General features: G+C 39.4%; 1 protein-coding gene across 8 annotated transcripts in view; it reads left to right on the forward strand.

Moving 5' to 3' along the window:
- Window positions 1-24,719, forward strand: part of ATRNL1 (attractin like 1) — a 662,687-nt gene that overhangs the window by 297,364 nt on the left and 340,604 nt on the right. For all 8 annotated transcript variants that reach the window (XM_075611983.1, XM_075611984.1, XM_075611985.1 and 5 more), the window contains 3 exons: window positions 11,913-11,965; window positions 19,086-19,180; window positions 20,000-20,078. In XM_075611983.1, coding sequence (XP_075468098.1) covers window positions 11,913-11,965; window positions 19,086-19,180; window positions 20,000-20,078 — 227 coding nt within the window. The remainder of the gene's footprint in view (window positions 1-11,912; window positions 11,966-19,085; window positions 19,181-19,999; window positions 20,079-24,719) is intronic.

Genomic DNA, 24,719 nt, shown 5'->3' on the forward strand with positions numbered 1-24,719 from the left:
GTCTATTGTTTGCCCAACCTATTTACTTTACAATAAAGATGGAATATCAAGCTGTGTGAGTTTATTACAAACCAAGTGTCATCTCCAGAGAGGATAAACAAGATCTGTGCAATATGTTGTCACAGAGCAGCAATTAGGATGCCTGTGAAGCTGATCTCACTGAAAGCAGCAATGCCACTTAGCCACAAAATACATAGATTTCTTTCCCCCCCCTACAATTTACCTTTTGCTTTACTCTTTTCAACCTGATCATATTTTTTTTTACTACAAAACCCTACAGTCATATTCAACTTGAAGAGATTGATGCAACTTAATATTTGCTGGGCTGCATAATAACTCCACCCTTATCGCTACCTTGCAGAAATCACTCTCTGTCCCCCTGCGTTTCAGTTGTAGCATTGGTGATGTTCACCTTTCTCCGTCTCATTTTGAAAGGCAATTAAAAATGTCCTACATTTATTAGATGAAACTTAAAAAACAGCAAAGGAACTACTCTATTGTGTCTCCAGATTCTCTTATATTGGGCACATGAATATTGATATCATTTAGTGTGGGGTACAGGGGCATCAGAGCAAGGGAGCATCTACTATGAAGACCCCATGCAATTTAATATATGCAAATATCATTTTACCGATAAAACACTTGTTGGGTTCCTGAAATTATTTGTATGTAATAATATGTACATAATATAGAAATGATAACATCCATGTAAAGCGCTGATCATTTATCAAATCTGTGCTCAATCTGTAATCTGCTGTAAAGGTCACAGTATGGTTTCGATGGTATTTGGGTTAGATCATGTTCTTATCAAGGCCACGCTTGTATGTATAAACTTGTATTAAAGTGTCCTCAGTTACAGAAAATTATTAAACATGGCACAGGATGTTTTAGTTGGTGAATACTTTCACTGCCCTGGTGCTGGAAACCCATCTCCCCTTATCTTAGAGAAGGAGAAATGTTCTGGTCAACACAAAGGCTTATGGACCTCTTCAGGGTAAGGAAGCATTCTAAATAATGAAAAATACTTACTAACATGAGGACTGCACGAGAAAAGAATATTGAACTGTTAATAATGGGAAATATATTCCTTTATATAAAGCGGATAATACATAGTGTTGTCCAGGGGTGCGCAAACTGGGGGGGGGGGTGCAAGATTTTCCTGGGGGGGGCACAGTGGTTGCAGAGGCCCCGAACTATTTCACAAGGCATTCGGGGGATCGCGTGAGACCTCCTGCAACTCACCTTACTGTGATTTAGCCGGCTTTGGCGACACGTCGCCATGGCAACGTGGCGTCAAATGAAGCCGCAGGGTCATGTGACGTCAGATGACCCCACGGCGTCATGTGACGCTGGCAAAAAGGTAAGGGGGCGCAGCACTGGGGGAGGGCAGGCATGGGGGCGCAGCACCAAAAGTTTGCGCACCCCTGGTGTAGTCTATAATTAATATTATTTTTTTATTATTATTTGTGTCTAATCTGCCACCGACCTGTTTTGGTTCTTGGATTTGGGGTCTATGTTGCCTTGAGATTCACTTGTTTTAGTTAAATATGGTATATTTATTGATGTGCATTATTGTATTTATGGCCCTTTGTTCATCACCAGCACTGTTCTTATAATGTTATACAGCACTGTCCCGTACAACACACCTGTGAGCTCGTGACCTGCATACGGGACATGGGTTAATACACAGCTCGCAAGCCGACCCACTTTTCACCTTTGCAAAGGTTACCTCAAATGAACAATATCTCCCCTCAATCTTTCCCCATATACCACCCATCACGAACAGCACACAAGTGAGACCGTGACTTAGATATGCAACCAGGGTTAATACACATGGCTACTCTAGCGAACTCATCTTTCTCCTGTGCAAGGTACTTTCAATGAGATCATATTAATCCCTTACTCAATTGCAATCATATCTATCTGCTTCCACCACCCGAGAAGAATGCAAAATATGTCATTAATATATATCTGCAAGGGTCTCAGGTCCCTGGTTATTATAGAAAAAACTATGCACTTAACATACAAAAATCTGTTGTAGCAAAATGTGTCCAAAAATCTAAATACTCGCTACAAAGTGTGCATCAGTTAATTGAGAGCTTAGATTACAGAAAAGGATTAGAAGAACATACAGATACAATAAAGGCATAACAGTTTCTTAAAATAACAGGATGAAACAGAAAACAGAAATCCCTATATGGTACATTACCATATGTCATTGGTCTTCCTCGGAGAGGACACTGGCGTAGAAAGATAAAAATTCACGTATTTGATCCCAAACACACCTCTGTTGAATCCTGATTTTCATAATACCTTGCTAAGACTTATGTACTATTTTTCCAACATAAGCCCACCCCTGTCGTATATCAGCTGCTAGATTGACAATTTTGCGACACAGAAAAAAAAAACTCCTGAAAAAGATGTTTAATTTCCTGCCTCAATATATAAACGCACTCAAAACTTCCTTTGTCTAATACTTAGACACGTAAGTCATATCAATAGATTCAGGCGATTATGTCGGATGTAACAAGACTAATTTTGACCATCTTGCTCCTAAATTTGAGTGACAAATGAATATCTGTCCTTGGTACTTCTTACCCATGAAGTGTGTGGTACGGTTTGTGTTGTATAATCGCAATGGTGACATATGTACCTCCCTATTATGCAGCGTAGATAACGTCACATGATATTCTCATTTTTAATAAAGACATCCAACTAAGGAGGGGTATCTCAGGAATGTTAGTTTTCTTTGAGGCTATCGTTTATAGCCATATATTTATGTCTAGACATATACATTTCTAAACAACATATATTTAACTTTTACTGATAGCGCCCCCAATTAAACCCTCTTTGTAGATCAACACAGACCCGTGCAGGGTCTTGGCCTGTCATAAACCCAATATATTGTATTTTAAGACGGTAACCACATAAACCCCTGAAGCACCAGATTGATTAAAATACATACTATCTTACGATATTGTCATGAGAAGCACTGACCATATATACAGTTCTGTACACAGAATTTGCAGGCACAATTAATTTCTGACTACGGTTTAGTAGCTGAGGAACTATAATATAAGACTAAGGGCTAAGGTAGCTGTAAAAAGATCTCAAACGTACTTCCCCTATTTATCCTTTTTTTTGTCTTATTTACTGTTGTAGATTCAGATACCAAAGAATAAGATTCTTATTTTGTCCTATTCTCGTTTGAAGACCGCACGGCCGCAGAAGCGAAAGATAAGGCTTCCAAGTCGCTTTGACAAACGAGGGAAATGTTTCTGGCTTTGGACAGATAAATGAGGAAAGACTCTCAAAATAAATGAGGATGGTCATCCTTGAGAAGGCCAGTATAGTGATAGATGAAACCTTCCCCTATTGAGTCATGTCATAGCTATAAAGAATAGGCTGCTTAAGGTTCTTTTTTTTAATTGTCCTTGGAAATGAGGGGAATATTTGGAGTTTTGCCAGATAACGACTGATAAATCACATTTAACTAATATTGAATCATGTATTATACAGGCTCTTAGTTTACCGTGTAGAGCAGAGGTGGCCAACTCTAGTCCTCAAGGGCCACCAACAGGTCAGTTTTCCAGGATCTCCCTGCTTCAGCACAGGTGGCTCAATCAGTGACTCAGTCATTCTGACATGCGGGGCTTGAGGACTGCAGTTGAGCACCCCTGTGCTAGACCATCACAGGTAACTGCTTTCTGGCCTGTGCAAAGTCATCTGTCAGGTTGTTTGCAGGAGTTAATGGTTATTAAACACTTGAAAGGGTTCTTCTGTGTGATTGAATTACTCAGTACTTAGAGCACAGGGTGAGAGGAAAAGCAGTCTGCATTCTTTCCCCCAGTAACCCTTGCTTTAATGACACTGGAAGTATTTGTATCTCCCCTCAGTTTGTTTTAGCTAGTGAAGGATTATTTGCAATATACTTTCACCTTTGCAAAGTTGAGGCTGGCAGGAGAGGCGGAACTTAAAGCAGCAATACTACTTTCCCTGTTGTTTTTTTTGTTTTGTTCTTTTTTTCTTTTCTTATTTGTATATGTAAAGCATGTGACAATGTATAATTCTACATTCTAACTAAACTGCAAATATTTGGTGATCCTGTTATAAAGCTGTACAAATCCTGATTGTGTGCCTAGCATAATGGCTGCCTTTCAGTTTCAATCAATCCTTCAGTTAGTGTAACTCAGCAGCTACAATGTATCCTTATATTATGAAGTTAACATCATCTATTGTTACAGTTTTCAGCTCAAAATGCTGAGAACATTGGCAACAAATTATCACAAACAGGAAAGTGTTGCAAAGATCTTGCACTGCTGGGGAGGTGGGTTAAATCCTGCTACAGAAATCAAAGAATGCAGTCACTGTTTTCTAATACTACAGAACTGATTTCTTTTATAAAAACAATATAAGATTTCACGTGTTTTGCTGCTTTACCTGAAGCATCGCAGGAAGTAGACATTGCTATTTGTTATTGTGTGTTTTGTTGCCTTTCACCCCAATTGTTCAGCACAGAACGTTGAATATGTTGGTGTTGCCTCATAAATAAATGCTACAAATGTGAGCATATCGTAGCATTTATATATAATCTAGATACTCTGTAACCCTTTGCCAGGGCACGTGCTTTTTAGAAATATTTTGTTACATGAAACCAAGTCTGTTATCAGTCGTTTCTTAGATATTTAAGGCACAAAATGGTGGAAGTGACATTCTTTTCTCCAGGTAGTCTTTATCAGTGCAGATGCAGGGGGGCAGGCATCCTGTCATGCCACAAAACTACAGCCACATGGATATATATCAAAATACAACAAATTAGTGAGCTCTACCCACAAAATATATCAGTCACACCCCTCCCCCCATCATGAGAACACATATATATATAATACTGAGTTAAGTTATGGTGAGTAAAAAAAGTGACAAAAACCCTCCACAGGAAAGCAAATATGCAAATATAACTGTATGCTCATCTGCATGTCTTAGGCAGGTCTGCAACCCCGCCTTTCCCCCATTATCACCCAGCATACAGCACTTCCACTGCAGCAAGGGATTCTGGGAAATGACATGCAAATGAGCACACAGTGTCACTTTTTGCCTCAATAACCATTTTTAACATGGTTCCCTATAGGCTTAAGCTTGCTGCATGGTCACAGCTTTGAGCACAGCCAGGGTTAAGGTGCATACCCAGAAAACCACCCACAGACAGCCGTTTCGACCTTGATGGGTCTCATCAGTGTGGGGTTGATTTTACTGGGAATGCAAGAGAGGCTAAGGGATAGGCTAAACCATAATACTGAGTTAAGTTATGGTGAGTAAAAAAAGTGACAAAAACCTATATATATATATATATATATATATATATATATATATATATATATATATATATATATGCAAAAAAAGAGAGAGAGCGCACGCCCCATAGCATAACACTGTTGTATATTTATTTAAAATAGGGGAAGGGAAGGAACAGGGGGGGGGGGGGAATCAAACTCACAAGATGTAAGAATATAAAAGGCAGTTTGTGAATAATATCACCACCATCCGGTTCTGCTGGGCAAAATCACCTCCCGACCACTGATCAGGACGGCTGCAAACCGGATACCAGGGACGCCGCTACACCGTTTATCTGCTGCCCAAATTCAGCTCTCCACTTCCGAAATGGCCGCTGTATTCTTCCCGCGCTGTGTCTGGCCTCAGGCGCGTGCGCAGTGTCTTCGTGACGTAATCGCGCTCTCAGTTTCCCTGACGCGTTTCGTCACCAGTCGGCGACTTTCTCAAAGGGCTGATGATTCATGGGTAAAAGTCCTGCCCCTTTATACAGCCAGTCCACCACCTCAATACTCATTCATCAGGTGATTGTTATCTACTCACAATAAGCTTCTAAGGTGCCGCTTATAACTTTAAAAATACACAAGATGACTAACTGTTAAAAGAGCAGATTACAGACAATATTATATAGAAATTGACACTTAATGTTTAAAAAATCTATGAAACTTAGTTGTTATAAAGGAATACACATTTAAAGTATATAATTAATTAAAAAACTGAATTACACTCTTATAAAATGATAATTTAAAAATTAAACATAATGTATATATTGGGATAAAGGGACTGTCAGACAAAATTCATCTGGCACATATAGCCCATATTATTCTATCAATTATTAATTAAATAACATATTAAAAAACAGATGAATCCCTATAATTGACACATAGGAGCAAAAAGTGACACTAATAAAGTACTACACTAAATGACATAATATTGAAAAATGTATTGCAAGACAGATTTTTTGTTTGAGGAAGTATTTCATTTACAGATCTGTGGAACGGCTATGGGCACGAGGTTCGCTCCCAGCTATGCAAATCTCTTCATGGGCTTCTGGGAAGAGAGATTTGTGTGGCAGAATAAAGATCTTGGAGCGGGCCTCGTGTACTATGGCCGTTTCATAGATGATATGATTTTCATCTGGGACGGAGAAGAAGCACAATTATTGGAAGTTCTTAAAACATTGGATGATAATCCTTTAGGACTAAAATTTACATTTAATATAGATGCCACCTCCATAGTCTTTTTGGATCTACTACTTACCACAGATGAAGATTTTAATATTATTACATCCACACATTTTAAGGAAGTCTCTGTAAATAATTATGTCCATGCTTCCAGCAACCATCGAAAGCAGTGGTTACAGAACATTCCTCTGGGGCAGTTTCACAGAATCAGGAGAAACTGCTCCAGAGACACTGATTTTGTCCAGCAGTCTGAACAACTTAGCCTCAAATTCAAACAAAAGGGTTATGATAGTAAACTAGTCTCTGAATCATTCAGGAAAGTCGGCTCTCTTGATAGATCAGAAATGTTGCAGACGTCCAAAAATAGGCAGGTTACATCTCGTCTGGGATATAGTTCACCAGTGATTGCGGACAATAATGTTAAATCCAGTTTGAGATTTATTACAACTTATAATCAGTCCCACAAAGCCATTCAAAAGATTGTGAGCAATCACTGGGAGATTCTCAGATGTGATCCACATTTAAAAAGTATTCTCCCTGATCGAGCATCGATTATCTACAGAAAGGCCAGAAGTATGAAAAGCATTATTGCCCCCACTAAATTGAAATCAGACAAAGTGACCAATAAATTGTTAAACAGTGGCCTAAAAGGTAACTATAAATGTGGACGAGGTAGATGCATTACCTGTAGACATTTGAAGATGGGGTCTGAATTCAGCTCTCCCAATAGAGATATTGTCTATCAGGTTAGAAATTTCATTAATTGTCAAAGTACATTTGTGGTGTATTGCATCCAGTGTGGTTGCGGGCTACGTTATATTGGTCGCACCACTAGGTCCCTCTGCACCCGTTTCCTGGAGCACAGAAGGAGTGTAATAAAGGGACTAACTGTTAATAGCATTTCCCGACACTATAAAATTCAACATAATCAGGACCCGAAATGTATGACAGTTATGGGCCTGGAATATATTTTACCTTGTGCTCTGGGAGGCGACAGATTCAAGATCCTGTGCAGACAGGAGACTTATTGGATCCACCAGTTAGGGACACTTACCCCTGGTGGACTCAATGAGTGCCTGGATGCAAGCACTCTAGTCTGATCTCCTTCCTCTTGGACTCTCGTCGCTCTGAACATGTGAGTTTATACATCAGCTCTCTCCTCTGTCCTCTTTTTTCTCCACTCATGCATCCTATCATTCATCATTCCAACCCACCCTTTCCATCCTCTCTTTCCTCCCACTAGATCCCTCCCACTCCCGATCCCTTTTCCCTCTCCCTTTCCCCTTCCATTTTTTTTTTTTTTTTTTTCCCCCCCTTTTCCCCCCCTTTCCCTCCCTCCTCACCATTCCCTCAGATCCTATTTTTTGGCATCATATAATATTCACCAGTACACTTTTATTGATAAAAACACCTTTCACTCATCCCTATTTTTGTGTTCATATTCATCTTCATTTTAAATTTTCATATTAGACACACCTTTTTCTTCTTATATATATTTTTTATTTTCATTTTTATTTTTAATATTATCATCCTTGTTTTATTCATTATATATATACATTGTTATAAATAGGGATCACTTTTTGTACACATGTGTTGATAGATATTTTATTTTAAATCATATTGTTCATATGTGGTATATATACACAATGACACTCTTAGCTGTAGTCCTCCCAATATATCCATTTATGCAACTCCTTCTCTCTCCCAATATATCCCCTGGACTTTCTGTCTTGCAATACATTTTTCAATATTATGTCATTTAGTGTAGTACTTTATTAGTGTCACTTTTTGCTCCTATGTGTCAATTATAGGGATTCATCTGTTTTTTAATATGTTATTTAATTAATAATTGATAGAATAATATGGGCTATATGTGCCAGATGAATTTTGTCTGACAGTCCCTTTATCCCAATATATACATTATGTTTAATTTTTAAATTATCATTTTATAAGAGTGTAATTCAGTTTTTTAATTAATTATATACTTTAAATGTGTATTCCTTTATAACAACTAAGTTTCATAGATTTTTTAAACATTAAGTGTCAATTTCTATATAATATTGTCTGTAATCTGCTCTTTTAACAGTTAGTCATCTTGTGTATTTTTAAAGTTATAAGCGGCACCTTAGAAGCTTATTGTGAGTAGATAACAATCACCTGATGAATGAGTATTGAGGTGGTGGACTGGCTGTATAAAGGGGCAGGACTTTTACCCATGAATCATCAGCCCTTTGAGAAAGTCGCCGACTGGTGACGAAACGCGTCAGGGAAACTGAGAGCGCGATTACGTCACGAAGACACTGCGCACGCGCCTGAGGCCAGACACAGCGCGGGAAGAATACAGCGGCCATTTCGGAAGTGGAGAGCTGAATTTGGGCAGCAGATAAACGGTGTAGCGGCGTCCCTGGTATCCGGTTTGCAGCCGTCCTGATCAGTGGTCGGGAGGTGATTTTGCCCAGCAGAACCGGATGGTGGTGATATTATTCACAAACTGCCTTTTATATTCTTACATCTTGTGAGTTTGATTCCCCCCCCCCCCCTGTTCCTTCCCTTCCCCTATTTTAAATAAATATACAACAGTGTTATGCTATGGGGCGTGCGCTCTCTCTCTTTTTTTGCTTGTAGGTACTCGTGGAGGTGGTTTATCCCATTTGAGAGCAGCCGAAGACCCCCTTGTACACATCCATACCAATTCATATGGACTGACTATTGAAGGACTGGTTGGACTTTTTATATTTTTTTCATGTTTTTCATTTTTTAGCACTTTTTGTATTGTATATATATATATATTTTTTTAATAATATTTTTCATATTTGTTATATATTCTTTAAGGTGTTGTGTTATGTAGAATAGAATTTCTAATATCACGGTTAGGTATAAATTATCCATTATTGCACAATTGTAGTTTAAGTAAAATTTTAGGTACACTTTAAGAATCATATGCACTTTATTTATATAGAATCACTACAGTTCATTCACTTATAGTTCACCTAGTACTACTCTGGCGCCACATTTTTTTGTTCTTTTATATATATATATATATATATATATATATATATATATATATATATATATATATATATATATATATATATAGTGGTCGACAAATCACCAAAAAATCTACTCGCCGAACAAAAAAATCTACTCGCCACCCAGTACCACACGTGTGCTGCTTGGGCCAATAGGAGCTCGCCACGATGTTAAATCACTCGCCCGGGGCGTGCAAATGTATAGGTTTCTCGAACACTGTATATATATATATATATATATATATATATATATACTGTATATAAAAGGTGCAGTCCAACCTTCTAAATAGGTTTGAAGCAGGGGATCTACGGAGCTGAATTGCTTTGGTTTCTGCTCTGGGGACCCACTACTTTCCGAGATACTTACTTCCACAGCGGGTGCTGGTAGCAGCTCCAGCTGGGCTAGTTGGGGATATCGTAATGGCGATTTAAATGTCCTGCGTCACACGGGCCAATAGGAAGCTGTGACATCATCCCATGTGTTTTCCTATTGGCCTGCGTGACAGGGACATTTAGAAAGCAGAGAGATACCGGCACCTCCGACGGAGGTATCTCAGGAAGCATGGGGTTCCCGGAGCTGAAATCAAAGAGGTCCAGCTCCAGAGACACCGTGCTTCACACCTGTTTATTAAAAAAATGAACTTGGATTGCTCCATTAAGTGCCAGGAGGAGTGTTGCAATGATCATGGAAGCTAAGAAAATTTCTGTGCTCTGAACTCGACCAATAATACTCAGTGTGATTATAGATCTCATCTAATAATTGGTTACATTGGTTTAACCTGAGGTTTTAGTTCATAGTAACTAAAACCTCAAGTTGAACCAATTAGATGGGATATATACTCAAACTGAGTATTCATAGAATACTATAATGTTATACTTTTCAAGTAGTGTAGCTAAAATGACATTACAATAAGCCTGTGGCCCTTCTACTCCTAAATGTTTTTTTTAATCTGGCCCCTTTGGAGAGCTGGTTGAAGAGCCCAGACCTAGCGGCATTTCTTTTGCCGCCTGAATTGCTGTAAAAAATGCAGACTTTTTCTTCCATAAAAACAGGGAGGTAACTTTTTTTGTGTGGGTAAAGACAGAATATTTCGCAAAAATGTCAAATTCTTATAAAAGCAAAAATAGCCAAATTTTCTCAGCACCAGTCTTAATGTTGGTAGTAATCAAGGCTTTGGCTGTACAACTGGAATACACACAATAATATATACCGCTTTCCGTGAATGACGCGGTATTTGCAGTATGTTCTGCATGGCATGCTAATGCAAGGCAAGTTATTCCACTTTAAATAAACAGCTACAGAAATAGATAAATAGTGTTATCTGATCTCTAACATCCACACTGTTTCAAAATCTCATCAAGCCCTTTTTATATTACTCACTGATATGGCATGCTTCCCATTCCCAGAAGGTTACTATTAGAGTACAATAATATTTTTCTTTTCTCTTGTCATTTGAAGAGAGTAGTGAGTATATGTTATTTTTCGGTACGATGCTTTCTGAATACATGGGGTCACTGAGCCCATCACATCACAATAACATTGTGACTTTGGAAGTGTCAGCCTGCAAAAATCAAGGCACCATGTTCTACTTCTGCGATTTACTGCAAAAAGGGCACAATAGACGTTTGCTTGTCTGTGGCATACTAAATATTAACCACATCCAATTAGGAGTAAATTAAAAATTTAACTTGTGAGCACATTCACACGTCTCAGACAGGTCTGCAACCCATTATCTCCTAGCATACAGTGCTTCCACTGCAGCAAGGGATTCTGGGAAATGACATGCAAATGAGCACACCTTGTGCTTCATATCCATTTTAACATGGACCCCTATAAGCTTATACCTGCCACAGATTTTCAGCACAAACTGGGTTAAAGAGAAACCTATTCACAGACAGCTGTTTTGATTTTTTGGTCCCATCAGTGTGAGGTTGCTTCCTGGCTTTGCCATTTGAAGCTGGGATAAGTTTCAACCACACACTTTCTAGGTTATGGTGAGCAAACAAGTGACAAAAACCCTCCACCAGAAACAGACATTAAAGCATCTTCTTATTGTGAGAAAGGTGTCAATTTGCATGATAAAATGTGCCAATACAGTGTAAGCCCAGTGATTTTATTATCCTTACACTGCACTGGAGTTATTTGAGGGGTCATTTATGCCATTGGAATGTTTAGGGAGACTGCAGTGCACGGAGATTCATTGTTCTCTGCCTGCCTCTTTGTTACACTGTATAAACCTCTCCGGTCCCTCACTTCTTTTTGTTTTGCACAGCAGCAGACGAAAATGAACTTGTGTGTTCTTCCAGAAGCAGAAGACATTTAATATATTATCTTAATGATCTCAAAACTGTTTTATTTCTGTCCTTGCAGATGTGACTCCGAGAACAGATACCTGGGTAATCCCCTGCGTGGAACCTGTTACTGTAAGTAGCACAATCTTTAGCATCTCATCCAAACCAAATATATTGGGGTTAGGACATAAAGCACAGCAGTGATGCGGTTGAGTGGGATGAGGGAGCTGTAGACCAGGAGTGGCCAACTCCTGTCCTCAAGGGCCACCAACAGGTCAGGTTTTCAGGATATCCCTGCTTCAGCACTGGTGGCTCAATCAGTGGCAGCTTCAGCACAGATGGCTCAATCAGTGGCTCAGTTGAAAACCTGACCTGTTAGTGTCCCTTGAGGACTGTAGTTGGCCACCCCTGCTGTTGACTGTGTGGGTTCTTTCCCTGTTTTTCATTAACCTATTCTAAAGTCCCCCGGATAAGTTTCCTTCAACTTTGTGATACAGATATTTACAGGAAAAAGCCACTGAGGGGAGAATGTTTATTGCTCTTATCTATTAATAATGCTTTACTCAATTATTTATAAGTTGCCAACATGAGTCTTAATATTATGGGAATTAAAGACATAAAATAATGTGATAAAGCAAGCATACTGTATGTAACAAGTTATCACAAACCAATGAAACGTTGAGGAGGCTGAATCACGAGGCGTGGAAGTGTCCCCTTTATCATAACACGCCACCGGAGGTTTGAGTTTGTGAGAGATAACGGGCTTGCTATTTATCTATATTATTTTTTATTATGAATAAAAAGTGGTCAGTAAAATAAAGACTACTCCTCAAACTATTTTTTACAAGCCACTTAACAGGAGTAAAGGTACAAAGTGAGGGTTTAACACCTTCAAAGTACATTATGTTTCAATGCATTGTAAGAAGTCTTTTCAGCACTGCAGAGGATAAAAGATGTATCGTTAGGGTTGGTATTTAAATGGAGGCTTTGATGAATTTCCCCTTGGGTGTCTTACTGCCACAGCTAGTAAAACAGCTTGTTAAAGTAAAAGGTTGTAAAAGTGTTTGATTGCATTTACATTATACACTTTATTTAAAGAGAGACTTATCCCTAGATTTCCCCAAGAAGAGTAGAAGGGATTTTGAAATGTTAGCACGACCTCTTCCACGTGCGCCACTGTGCATGAGCGTACAATATACAAGTGTCCTGATTATTAATGCAAGAAGCGTCGCACAGTATATCTCTCCTCATATTGGTGGCAACACCTCCATGTGAGAGATGAAATAACAATGACCATTATAGGCTTTGCAGACTGAAGACACCTTAGAGACGGACTTTTCTATAGCAGCAGAGACCCATAAATCTTCTTATTTCAGAGATAAATTGTGCAGTATGCCAGATAGCCTTTCACCCTTGGGGTCACTCATGCTATTTGTCTTCTGTCAGATGTTAAACCATTGTAAAGACCTGTGGTATTACCCAGCTATCTAGCAGTTGTCTGTAAAATCCATATTAATTTTTTTCCTGGATGAAATGCTTTCTGGTTATCGAACTCAGCAGAATTAAATGTTTTACAGAATCCCTCCAAGTTAACCCTTTGCCAGGTAAATGTAATCTGGTCACTTACGTCATACAGTACTTTATACTGTATACGCAATGAGAATTTCTCATGCCACTATGGGTTAGATTAAGAGGCCGTATTTGGCGGCAAAGGGGTTAAACATGCTGGGCAAAGAACAAGCTCCAAAAATGCTCTTTATGAAATATGAATTGTGAATTTGGAGAACTGCAGGAGTTATGGCAGCCTAAGTGAAAAGTTAGGTGTTCTTTGCTATTTGTGGTGCATTGCTAATTACAAGACCCCAGAGAATGACAAATGCCATTGTAAGAACACCACACAGCTTGGAGCTATGGATATTTAACACTACAGGTTACTATTTATCTGTGCTTACACAGGGCCGTGTAAGTATTATATGGTTATTGCCAGTGTTCGACAAACCTATACATTTGCACGCCCCGGGCGAGTGGATTTAACATCGTGGCGAGCTCCTATTGGCCCAAGCAGCACACGTGTGGTAATAGGTGGCGAGTATATTTTTTTGTTTGGCGAGTAGATTTTTTGGTGATTTGTCGACCACTGCTTATTGCCATATTTTATTATCGCTATTTATCCTTATCCCCTATCTGACCATCTACCAGGAAGGGTCAGGTTCCACCACACAAGATACCCTTATGCACCTTTACTCACACAGGGCCGCGTGAGTATTTTATTATTACCATCCCATCCCATGTCCACCTTAGAGGCTTTTTTGGCCCCTTGTTAAGCTTTATACATTATTGTCGTCGTTTGTGTGTATGCTCTAATCCCTTGCTCCCCCTATTTCTCCCATTCCACAAGAACACCACACGGCTTGGAGCTATGGATATTTAACACTACAGGTTACTATTTATTGTGTAAATATTACAGCATTATACAGTATTATACAAAAATACCGTATTTATTGGTAAGACCGCTTTTACAGTGAGGGGAAAAGGGAACAAGTTTTCCCGTGCTCATAGTGAGATGGGGTTTCAGTTTTTCGATGAACGTATACCAGGAGGGGCCAACTCCAGCCCTAAAGGGCTACCAACAGGTCAGGTTTTTATGATATCCCTGCTTCAGCACAGGTGGCTCAATCATTGGCTCAGTCAAAGACAGACACTGATTGAGCCCCCTGTGCTGAAGCAGGGATATCCTAAAAACATGCCCTGTTGTTGGCTCTTGAGAGTGGCGTTGCCCACCCTTACCTTAGGTAGTGCTCTATATGCTCTGCTTCAATGGTTCACACTCCGTGACAGAATGACACTCTTCACTGGAGCACATGTGACAGTCCTTGCACTGCACTCGAAGATCAATAACAATTATTGAGCGTGTTTGTGGCTTTAGCGTAAGGTTAAACTGTCATACCTGTCTGTGAACACAGAGCCTATTAAAGTTTATTAGTTCCAATTTATTGGGAATAAAATACAGTGGGGCCTTTTCATATCTTCATTAGAAATCTCTGTAGCATTGGAGATGTGAACACCAAACTTGGAAAATCAATGGATATTAAGAAATGCAATTACATCTGAGTATATTTTACCTCTGTAATGCATCTGGTTATCATTGCGGTATTGATATTCTGTGCTAGAGAGAGGCAAAGAAATCCCGTTCCGGATTCCACAGTCCTACAGCAAACGGCCAAGCTTTGTTATTTATAAACTGAGATTTAATTTCTAAAGATCATTGTAAACTGAAGTCCATCTCACAAAAATATGTGCTTGTGGAATCGAGCTGCTTGCCATTTTGTGGCATTCTGTGACTTTCAGCTACTTCAGAATTTAACATCCCAAGTATGTTATATAGGAATAGATTGGAGACAGAGTATAGCAGCAGCTTAAATCATTACAGGCGTTGAAAAGCCTTGGATCATTAGAGGCGTTGAAAAGACAAAGAAAAGCTCAACCGTTAAATCTTGTGCAGAATGGAAGCGGTGGAACATCGTATTTTTTAATGCAAAATAATCCAAAATATTATATATTCACAACATACTGTAGTAATATATTGTAGGATACATATCACCTGTAGTGTATGCAATATATCAAATACAAATTACTGGTAAATACATGGCACCTGATTTTTTTTTAAGGGCTAGTGAAAAGTGGATGAATACTCAAGCCTACATTGGCAAAGAGAGGATTCTGGGATCCGGAAGTATAATATCAAACACCAGCAGAGAAAACAGCCCTTCACCAGCATGAGTTTGTGTCTGCTGGGAATGTGCCGAACTGGTAGAGATATTGGGGGTCTTTGAGGCAGAAAGATTACATTGCATTACTTGCACAGTGTATGAAATCTTGATGGAAATGTTGCAGGTCCGTATGTATCTGAAACGCGATGGTCAATGGACAGGTTAAAGAAAACCTCAAAGTAGGATAACCGAAAAAAACGTTTCTTGCTTCCATAACAGCCCTATACACTGAAATAAATCAGTGGGAGGCACTAGGTGGCAGCCTTGTTATATTCATCAACTCGTATAAGCTGTAAGAAATAAGGGGAAAGTTTTGAAAAGAGGAGGAAGCCTTGTATTAAAGTAATACTTCTTTTCCACCATGGCAGTAAGTTGGAACCATTACAGGAAATGCAGTTGCCTAAAGGCAATTTAGGAGTAAACTCAGCTATCCTATATACAGTAGTATCAGACGCTGGTTCTCCTCTTTCTGTGTTACATGCAGAGGTGATCTTATAAACCGCTTGTAAATTGTAGAGTTTTGCCACATCGTTCTTCTTACCTCTCTCTACAGTGTTTGGGTTTCTCTCTACTGTAATGTCATTTCTTTAACGCAGCAGTCCCGCCTGGGAATTTTGTATTTCTTTTTTCACATAATTGGTCCTCCAGTGCAGAATTGTGCTATTTTTAATGCCAGGGACTGCCTGGTTGGAGAAGTAATTACCGGTGTACATGGCCATGCTCTCTCCTTGGGAAATAAAATGACTGCCAATGACACCAGCAGCATAATTATCCCATGGAACCGGGGAGTCCCCCGAGCTAAGGGTCAGCACAGACGGACCCCATGGTAACAACTATGATTAAAAAAAAAAAAAAAAAATTCTTATTTTCACAACAGACCTTTTCACTGATTGCCACAAACAATGATGATCTAGCCCCTGGTTAAGAATAATAAGTGTGTGTGTGTGGGAGGGGGGGGGGGGTTCTGGTGCAGAGATTCTGGAGAATTCACTATCTCATGTCACCCTGCAATGACATAAGATGAGACCATTAGGGTGTGTCAATAAATGTTCCCTGCCATGGATATCCTGTTGGAAGCAAACCAAATGTGACGCGTAGAATGTACAGTACAGACAAGCTTATTATCATCCTTCTTGGGGGGATAATGACTGACAAGCTCAATAGAAGGAATTGTCCGAACGAGTTACTATATGAGAAACACGGAAGAATAGGGAATAAGTCGTCTTGGTAAAGTCACATTTTCTGTACCTATTGTAACAATAGTTATAAACTGAAGATAGGTTTAACAACCTTTGACATTTGTTCTTGGTAGCCTTACTCCGTGTAACGCAATCACAAATCCACAGGGCCTTAGTTACTAAGTGGTGCTGTGTAGTTAGACATCTTATGACCCATTTTAACCGAGATGCCATATGGCTTACCACATCTCCCGTACATATTGCCTAAAAGGTTTTGTTAAGGGCTAGTTAGAAGCTGATGAACACTGAAGGGAGGGGGGAAATGTCACCTCAACCTTTAACTTTGCAACCTACTCTGGCAAAAAGGAGATTACAGGAGCTAGAACTCACTGTAGTGTATGTGCGACAAGTCAGTTATACACATGGTCCATTAAAGCTGCAATTCAAGTAATATCCTACATGTGTTTTTTTTTTATAATAAATCGGTTCTGTGCTATGAGAAGATACTTGTAGCATTCTTTTTGGGAAAAAAAATATTTTTAAAGACATTTTTTAATGTATTCTAATGTAACAAGCATTTTTGTTTCTATAGCAACCATTTACAAAGTCACACCCCCTTCTTCTGAGACAGACTCTGGCTCTGGCTCTTGAGCCCTGCCCCCTCTCTAACAGTTCACCATTTGTATCTAGTGACTGCCTGGTCACATGATCTTCCCCACAGATGTTTGCATCTTGGGTCTTCTTCTGCTGCACTGACAGAGATTTAATGAACCCCCGAGCCGAATCTTCAGTGATTGATGACAGGAGAACGGATCGATCGGCAACTTAGCTAATTACTTATCATTGTGCAGATAGTATTGATGCACATATTGAATGGAATTTTTTTTTTTTTAAACAGCAGCTTGAGCTGCAGCTTTAAAACCCTAATATTTCAAAAAGCAGCAGTAATTGTTGTTATATTTCCCAACAGATTCAACAACATGATGTGCATTACATTTTTGATAATACAAGAAATACAATGGCTCAAAATACAAGAATGCTGATTGTAGAGTAAAGAAACATAGAAGCGTGAAGGCAAATAATTGAATTCAGCAAGCTGGGTTTAATCCCCAAATAAGAAATTGAGGGAGACATTAGCAGAGCGATTAGAGGAAAGAGTTCTAAAGATGGCGGCATTCTAGACAAGTAGGCAACAACCAAATAGCTTTTTTTTTCTGAGCAGTGGAACCACGCACAGAAGTGTCATTTTTAGAAGAGAAAACATCACCTGTCAGCTGTCTTCTGTCAAACATTGTCCAGGCAAATAAAGGCTGCGTCCTGTGATACTTAAAGCAGAGAATTTGGGGAAGATAGAAGCATACTCTGCTTATAAAATGCTTATACAATGAGTCAGACTGGCAGTATTTGTAAGTTGAAGATCTATTTCGTGCTATTGAGTTGTATGGGGGAAATTAAATATTTTCCATACACGTTTACCTCCAGTTGTGTTTAACAGTAGGTAAGAAAATAATCAATAACTCGGCTGTCTAAGAAGCAAGAGTGTCCTCAAAGTTTGTGAGGTTTCTTTTTTTGGTGGCGAAGGCTGTCACTTATTTTTATTCCTCTATAAAGAGCTGGCAGTAAGTGCAGTAACGACACTACAGGGACATGTGTCAGGCAGATTGCATTAACACCAGGGGACGCAAGCGGAGAATAGTCAGACGTATCTTGATAAATTGTCGTTAAGAGACGCATATTCCTAATGATTATTTTAACATCGTAGTAAAGCCCAGTCAGAGATTAATGTATAGACCATAGAATCGTTGCACTCGAGACCTTGGGTAGTATTCTGATTTTAGTGCAGAAGAGCTGGAAGTTAGTGTCTTACTCAACACACAACTGGTCGACTACAGAATTAGGCTTGTTACAAATTTGGGTTCTAAAACGGAAAACCCCATTCTTAAACCTTTAAATACAGCTCTGTGTGACAGTAAGCAAAATACTGTATGCTCTCTTTGTCCGAGATAGATAAGTACCTTATTGTACTTTGTATGGCTCTTCTTAGGCTAGCATCTCTGTACATTAGACGTTAACACAGCAGCATAAAGATAAAATATTTTATTTGGCATTTTCCTATAAATTCATATGATCGTGTTGCCATCATTAGGGTGGCAGGTGTACTCTTACACAAATATACACTGCACCTGTGCTAGTAAGTTAATATTTACAGTATAAATCACAACCAGAACAAGGTAATCTTGACTATTTGGTTAATGCTTTCTAGCTTTGGTGACTCTCCTTTCTTTCAATGTGTTTTGCTTGCAGACAGCCTTCTGATTGACTATCAGTTCACATTCAGCCTCATCCAAGAAGATGATCGTCACCACACGGCCATCAATTTCATTGCCAATCCAGAGCAGGTGAGTAACTGGTCTTGTGGAAGAGCACTGCTTAGTAAAAATGGGCCACAGTTTCTTGGGTAGGGAATTTCAGAGCAAAGGATGTTCCCAAGTGTCACCATAAACTGATGGTGGAATTAAAACCAATTTCTTAATCTCCAACATCAGTGCCTTTTATTCTTCACACGACAAACTGTAGAATTGCTATAGAATATAGCTATCAGGTCGGAACTTTTGTGGTGCTTAGAATCTTCTAAGGACATAAGAGAAAATTCCGTCATGGAAATTCAGTGGTAGTTTTACAGACGTGGAAACGTACTTAGCCCTCATGGTGAGTACATCTCACATTTTCCAGAATATAAAGCGTGTCAAAGGTTTTGATGTATCGTTGAAGAGCTGCAAACATAATAATAACTTGCATCTGTTTCTGAGAAAATCAGCTCATAATCCAGATGATAGCTATAAAACCTCACTCCTCCTTCATGCAGCAATAAGTGGTACATATGAAGAGACTTTAACACGTGCTTTTAGTGCTTCCATCAGCAATGGCTTTATTTTCCTCTATGATCATCCAAGGAAGAACCTTCAGAATGATCCATATTGGTTCCATAAAAGCTGTGGAACAAGCCTGTTCACCATGAAGCCAATATTATGCATCCAAGGTTCTACGCCAGCAAGCAGGCATTCACAAACACAACTAGAATACATTGTTGCAAACATGACACACTGGCACTGCAAATATGCCGACGTTTTTTTTAACAGATAAATAAGATTGAAATAATAGGCATAGTGCTCTGATTTCAGAGATGGTAATTTCTCTGTGTTGTGTTTTTCTTTTAGTCCAATAAGAATTTGGATATTTCAATTAATGCATCAAACAACTTCAATCTCAACATTACGTGGTCCATTGGTTCTACAGGTAAGAGCATAAACTCTCATCCCATGTATTTCTACCTGGGTCACTTTAGGCTGTTGAGTGGAATAAAAGATTAAAGGGTAAATTAGTTCTATGCTGAAGTGGCAGTTCAGGCTTTTTCCCCCCATATGGGGATTTTCAGCTAAAGACAGTCACCACTTTGGCATATATTGAATTGACCTCTTAATGTTGTATGTACAGTATACCTTTATTTATATAGTGACATTTATGTACATAGCGCGTCACAGCAGTAATACACGTGACATAATAATAAAACAAATAATGAGAATAAATGCTTCAGACATAAAAGGAACATTAGGAAAAGGAGTCCCTGCCCCGAAGAGCTTACAATCTAAGTGGTAAGTAGAGAGAACTTATATAGATAGTAGGCGGGTGTTCTGGTAAGTGCGTATGCAAGGGGTCAAGATCGATGTATGAGGTGTATAGTATCAGCCATATGCTTCATTAAAGAGGTGGGTTGTAAGATGGGTGTTGACAGGGCATGGTATGAGATTAGAGGGGTTTACACAAGGAGGAATAGAAGTTGTATGTGGGAGGCGAGGACGAGAACGTGTAGAAATAAGGCAGGAACCAGGATTGGGAAAGATCTCCCCAGAAGCAAGGAGGAGATATGTTTTTGCAAAGCAAATTACTACACATTACCTTGCAATTTGTACACATAATATACTATGTGGATATAAATTAAAAACTGTCTGCAGCCCTGAGATTTGAGTGAATCTCTCACGTTGAGATAATTTCCATCATTCTCAGTGTAACCCCTCCTTATTTCCCTAGATATATTACAAGTTGGATACTAGTGCATGGTCCTGAGTTCACCTCCCCTCTCGGTAGACTAATATACTCAGCCGACAAGGGACCAGGGTCAGACAATGCAGAGAGATGTATCTTTTGGATAACATCCCAGCTGGGATAGAAACGCGTAGGAGGAATATATACTGCTGCGGCAGAGTTTATTCTAACTTTTACCCGTCTTGCCCCGCGCGTCATTACGGGCTGGCGCCGAACGTGGCCGTGCGCCAGCCCACCCTAGCCGCATCTTCCCCTCCCCCTTCCTTTCCCCTTGCGATCCCCAGGCTGTTCCGGCCCGCTCCACGCTCCCCAAAATAAAATACCCCCTTACCTGCAGCCTCCTTCGGGGATGCCTGGCGTCTTCGGGATGCCTGGCATCTTCGGGGATACCTGGCGTCCTCGGGACGCCAGGCGCACGTGACCGGCGCCCGGCTGACGCGCGGCACGCCGGAAAAAAAAAAAGTAAGCCGCGTCTGCCCGCACTTTGCGGTGGCGGCCGAGTTAGAATAAACTCTGCCGCCACTGTATATTCAATAAAGAAACATTTCCTCCAACTTCTTGAGCACTCGCTGCCTTCCTACTGTTCAATTACTTCCAAACAAGGGATCTACCACAGGAGCAGACCCCGGACAGCATATAGTGCACCCCAATTATTTTTGTTCCGGTACCGTGAGTACCATAAGGAGTGCGACCTCTAAAACAAAATTTCTAAGGAGATGATAATGTCCCATATCGGTCTAAGACAGATGTGCTCAATTCTACTCCTCAAGCCACACCCCAAACAGGTCAGGTTTTCAGGATATCGAAGACTGAGCCTCTGGTAGAGCCATCTGTGCTGAAGCAGAGACTGATTGAACCACCTATGCTGAAGCCATGACTAATTGAGCCACCTGTGCTGAAGCAGGGATATCCGGAAAACTTGACTTGTTAGGAGGGGCTTGAGTACTGGAGCTGAGCACCCCTGTACTAAGAAGGATCACTGCTTATAATAAAATCTAGTTCCTTCAGGACCTACAGTACATACTGCTACTACAATTTGTCATTTGTGAACCTTCGCAGTTAGTTGCGTGTTTACTGACAAATTCATTATTAACTTTGTGAACATGAAAATAATTAAGAAGAATTATATATACATATTTCTTATCTATAGAGCCACGTGTACCTTCTTAATTATTTTAAGTGTGTAAAAGAAGGCAGCACTTCCAAAGCTTTTACCTCTGATCATGATATGCAATACTATTATAACTGTATTAATATGTTCACTATTAATGAATAATATAATGAGAAAATAAAAATTTCTATAACTTTTGTTTAGTAAAAGTAACACATTTAACCAGATTTTAAGGCCGTAGCTGAATGCACAAGATTTGTGTTTTGTTCTGTTCATACACATTTTTAGAATTATTAATACTCTTGTGGCATTAGTCATTATCCTGTTACTAATGATATTACTTAAAGTGCAGATAATAATTTGCCATCTGAATAAAGCTTCATTAACATGTGAAGTTTCTCCAATATTCAATTAAAATGACTTTGGTGGCAGGCATTTGTGTCATATTTAAATGCAACAAAAAAAAGTCCATGTTATGAAATGCTGTGATTTTAATTAAGATAAATTGCTTCCTTAACTACTGGGGAGACAAAGATTCTAAATTCTTTGTTTGAGTGTTACAAATTCGCATTTAATTATTAACCTTAACATTGATATCCAACAATAAGCTTCTTCTGCTTGGGTTGATAAACAGCGCTTATCGCTTTGCTTTTCTGAAGCATTTCTAGTATTCTCTTCCCTTCAGAAGCAGATGGCTTTATCTCGCAAGCCCTTCACAGAAAGTTTCTCCTCTTTGGCTTTGATGACTTTTAAAAGGAGACATCCTAGGAGGACTAGAAGTAGATAATAGGAATAAGAACATTGATTTGGTCAGGGGCAGTGAGGGTTTGTCTAATGCATTACATACTAGATACATTGAGTGAGGCAGCTAGCGGCAATATAAATATTTTAACATATGTTGATGGAGTTGGTTAAAAGTTACAATTCTACTTTTTGGGAACAGATGAAATCTAAAAACACGAAAAACAAATGTATCTGGTAGAGCAGGGGGGTTCAACTCTGGTCCTTAAGCCCTCCAACAGGTCAGATTTTCAGGACATCCCTGCTTCAGCACAGGTGGCTCCATCAGAGGTTCAGTTGAAGATTGAGCCACCTGTGCTAAAGCTGGGATATCCTGAAAATCTGACCTGTTAAGGGGGCTTGAGGACCTGATCTGTTGGGGGGGCTTGAGCACTGGAATTGAATGACTTGGCGGACTTGTACAGTATATGCACAACCATTTGTTACTTAAGTTAATAAAGGTAGGAATTTAGCTTTCTTCCACTGGCAATTAGATTGGAAGTCCCTAGCTTGAAATAAAATAGAAATCTCTTGGGCAGAATTTTCACCTTAATACTAAGATTTTGAAAACCGCTCCCCAATGGGGGTTCCAAGCATTTTGTTCCCATAGTTGATACTATATTGGATTATTTCCAGCCTGAAACATCAAACATATGTAGCACTGAGGGCCCATTATTTGTTGATGAATGGCAGGCACAATGAATTGAATATAATTGTTTTGATTACACATAAATCTAACCCTGGATCTAATTGCCTGACATACCCTGCTTCTAGTATTTAATACATTTGATTGAGATAAAGTTCAATGTCCACACAGTCTATCTTCATTCAAGAAGCAGAAAGTGACACACCTTGAGTGTTCATTTGCTTGTTATTACCCAGAATCCCTGGCTGCAGTGGAAGCATTGTATAGTGAGTGATTATGGGAAAAGGCAAGTTGATGGACCAGTCTAAGACGTGAATGTGCTCATAAGTAGAATTTTTATTTGCTGTACGCTGGAAGGTTGTATACCTTTTTTTACTCAAAAGGGAGCCAAGCACACCAACAGATTGGAAATGTCACAATGTAGCGAAAAGCTGCATGTGCACCGAAACATTGGATGCAACACTGAATCTTTAGTCATTAAATTATATTTTTTGCTACAATGTGAATTTTCCAATCGTTTGGTGTGCTTGGCTCCCTTTTGCATATTGCTACCCCTTGACCAGGATTTCATACTTTTTAGCACCCATTTTTGTTCACTCTCCTTTACCCTGGACCCCCTTCTTAGGGGCATCCCAAGTTGCTTTACCCTTCTCTTTAAGATATTTATTTACTCACCATAACTTACTTTGTGCACCTGGTTTGTGGCCACTACCAGCTTCAGATATCAAGGCTAGTAACAGTCCTCATGTTGGTGAGCCCCAAAAGGTCGAAACAGCTGTCCATGCTGTGTATAATGGCAGGTATACGCTTATAAGGATCCATGTTAGAATGGATAATAAGCAAAAAGGGATGCATATCATTACCCAGAATCCCTGGCTGCAGTGGAAGCATTGTATTCTGAGTGATTATGGGGAAAGGCAGGGTTGTGGACCTGTGTGAGACATGTGAATGTGCTCCTAGGTGGTATTTCTATTTGTAATACATTGTGAAAAAAGATGAATGCCAACTCATCTCATTTATACTTTAATCTCTTTTCAATTTCCCCTCTTTTTGGGAGCCAAAACAAGGACCTCTTTTAACATATTTGCAGGTGAGCCAATCATTAACAGCAGCATCACTGTGGCATTTCTAAAATATGACCCGCATATGCTTGATGCCATGTTTTCTCTTTCTGATGAAGAGAGAATATTAAGAATGTCATATTGACACTTAGAGGCCCTTAGAGTGATGACCAGTGATCGGACTTCTGAGTTTACATCATGTACAAAAATAATTCAACTGCAAATATTGCCCAGTG

The sequence above is a fragment of the Ascaphus truei genome, chromosome 8, assembly GCF_040206685.1.
Source record: "Ascaphus truei isolate aAscTru1 chromosome 8, aAscTru1.hap1, whole genome shotgun sequence".
NCBI lineage: Eukaryota > Metazoa > Chordata > Amphibia > Anura > Ascaphidae > Ascaphus > Ascaphus truei.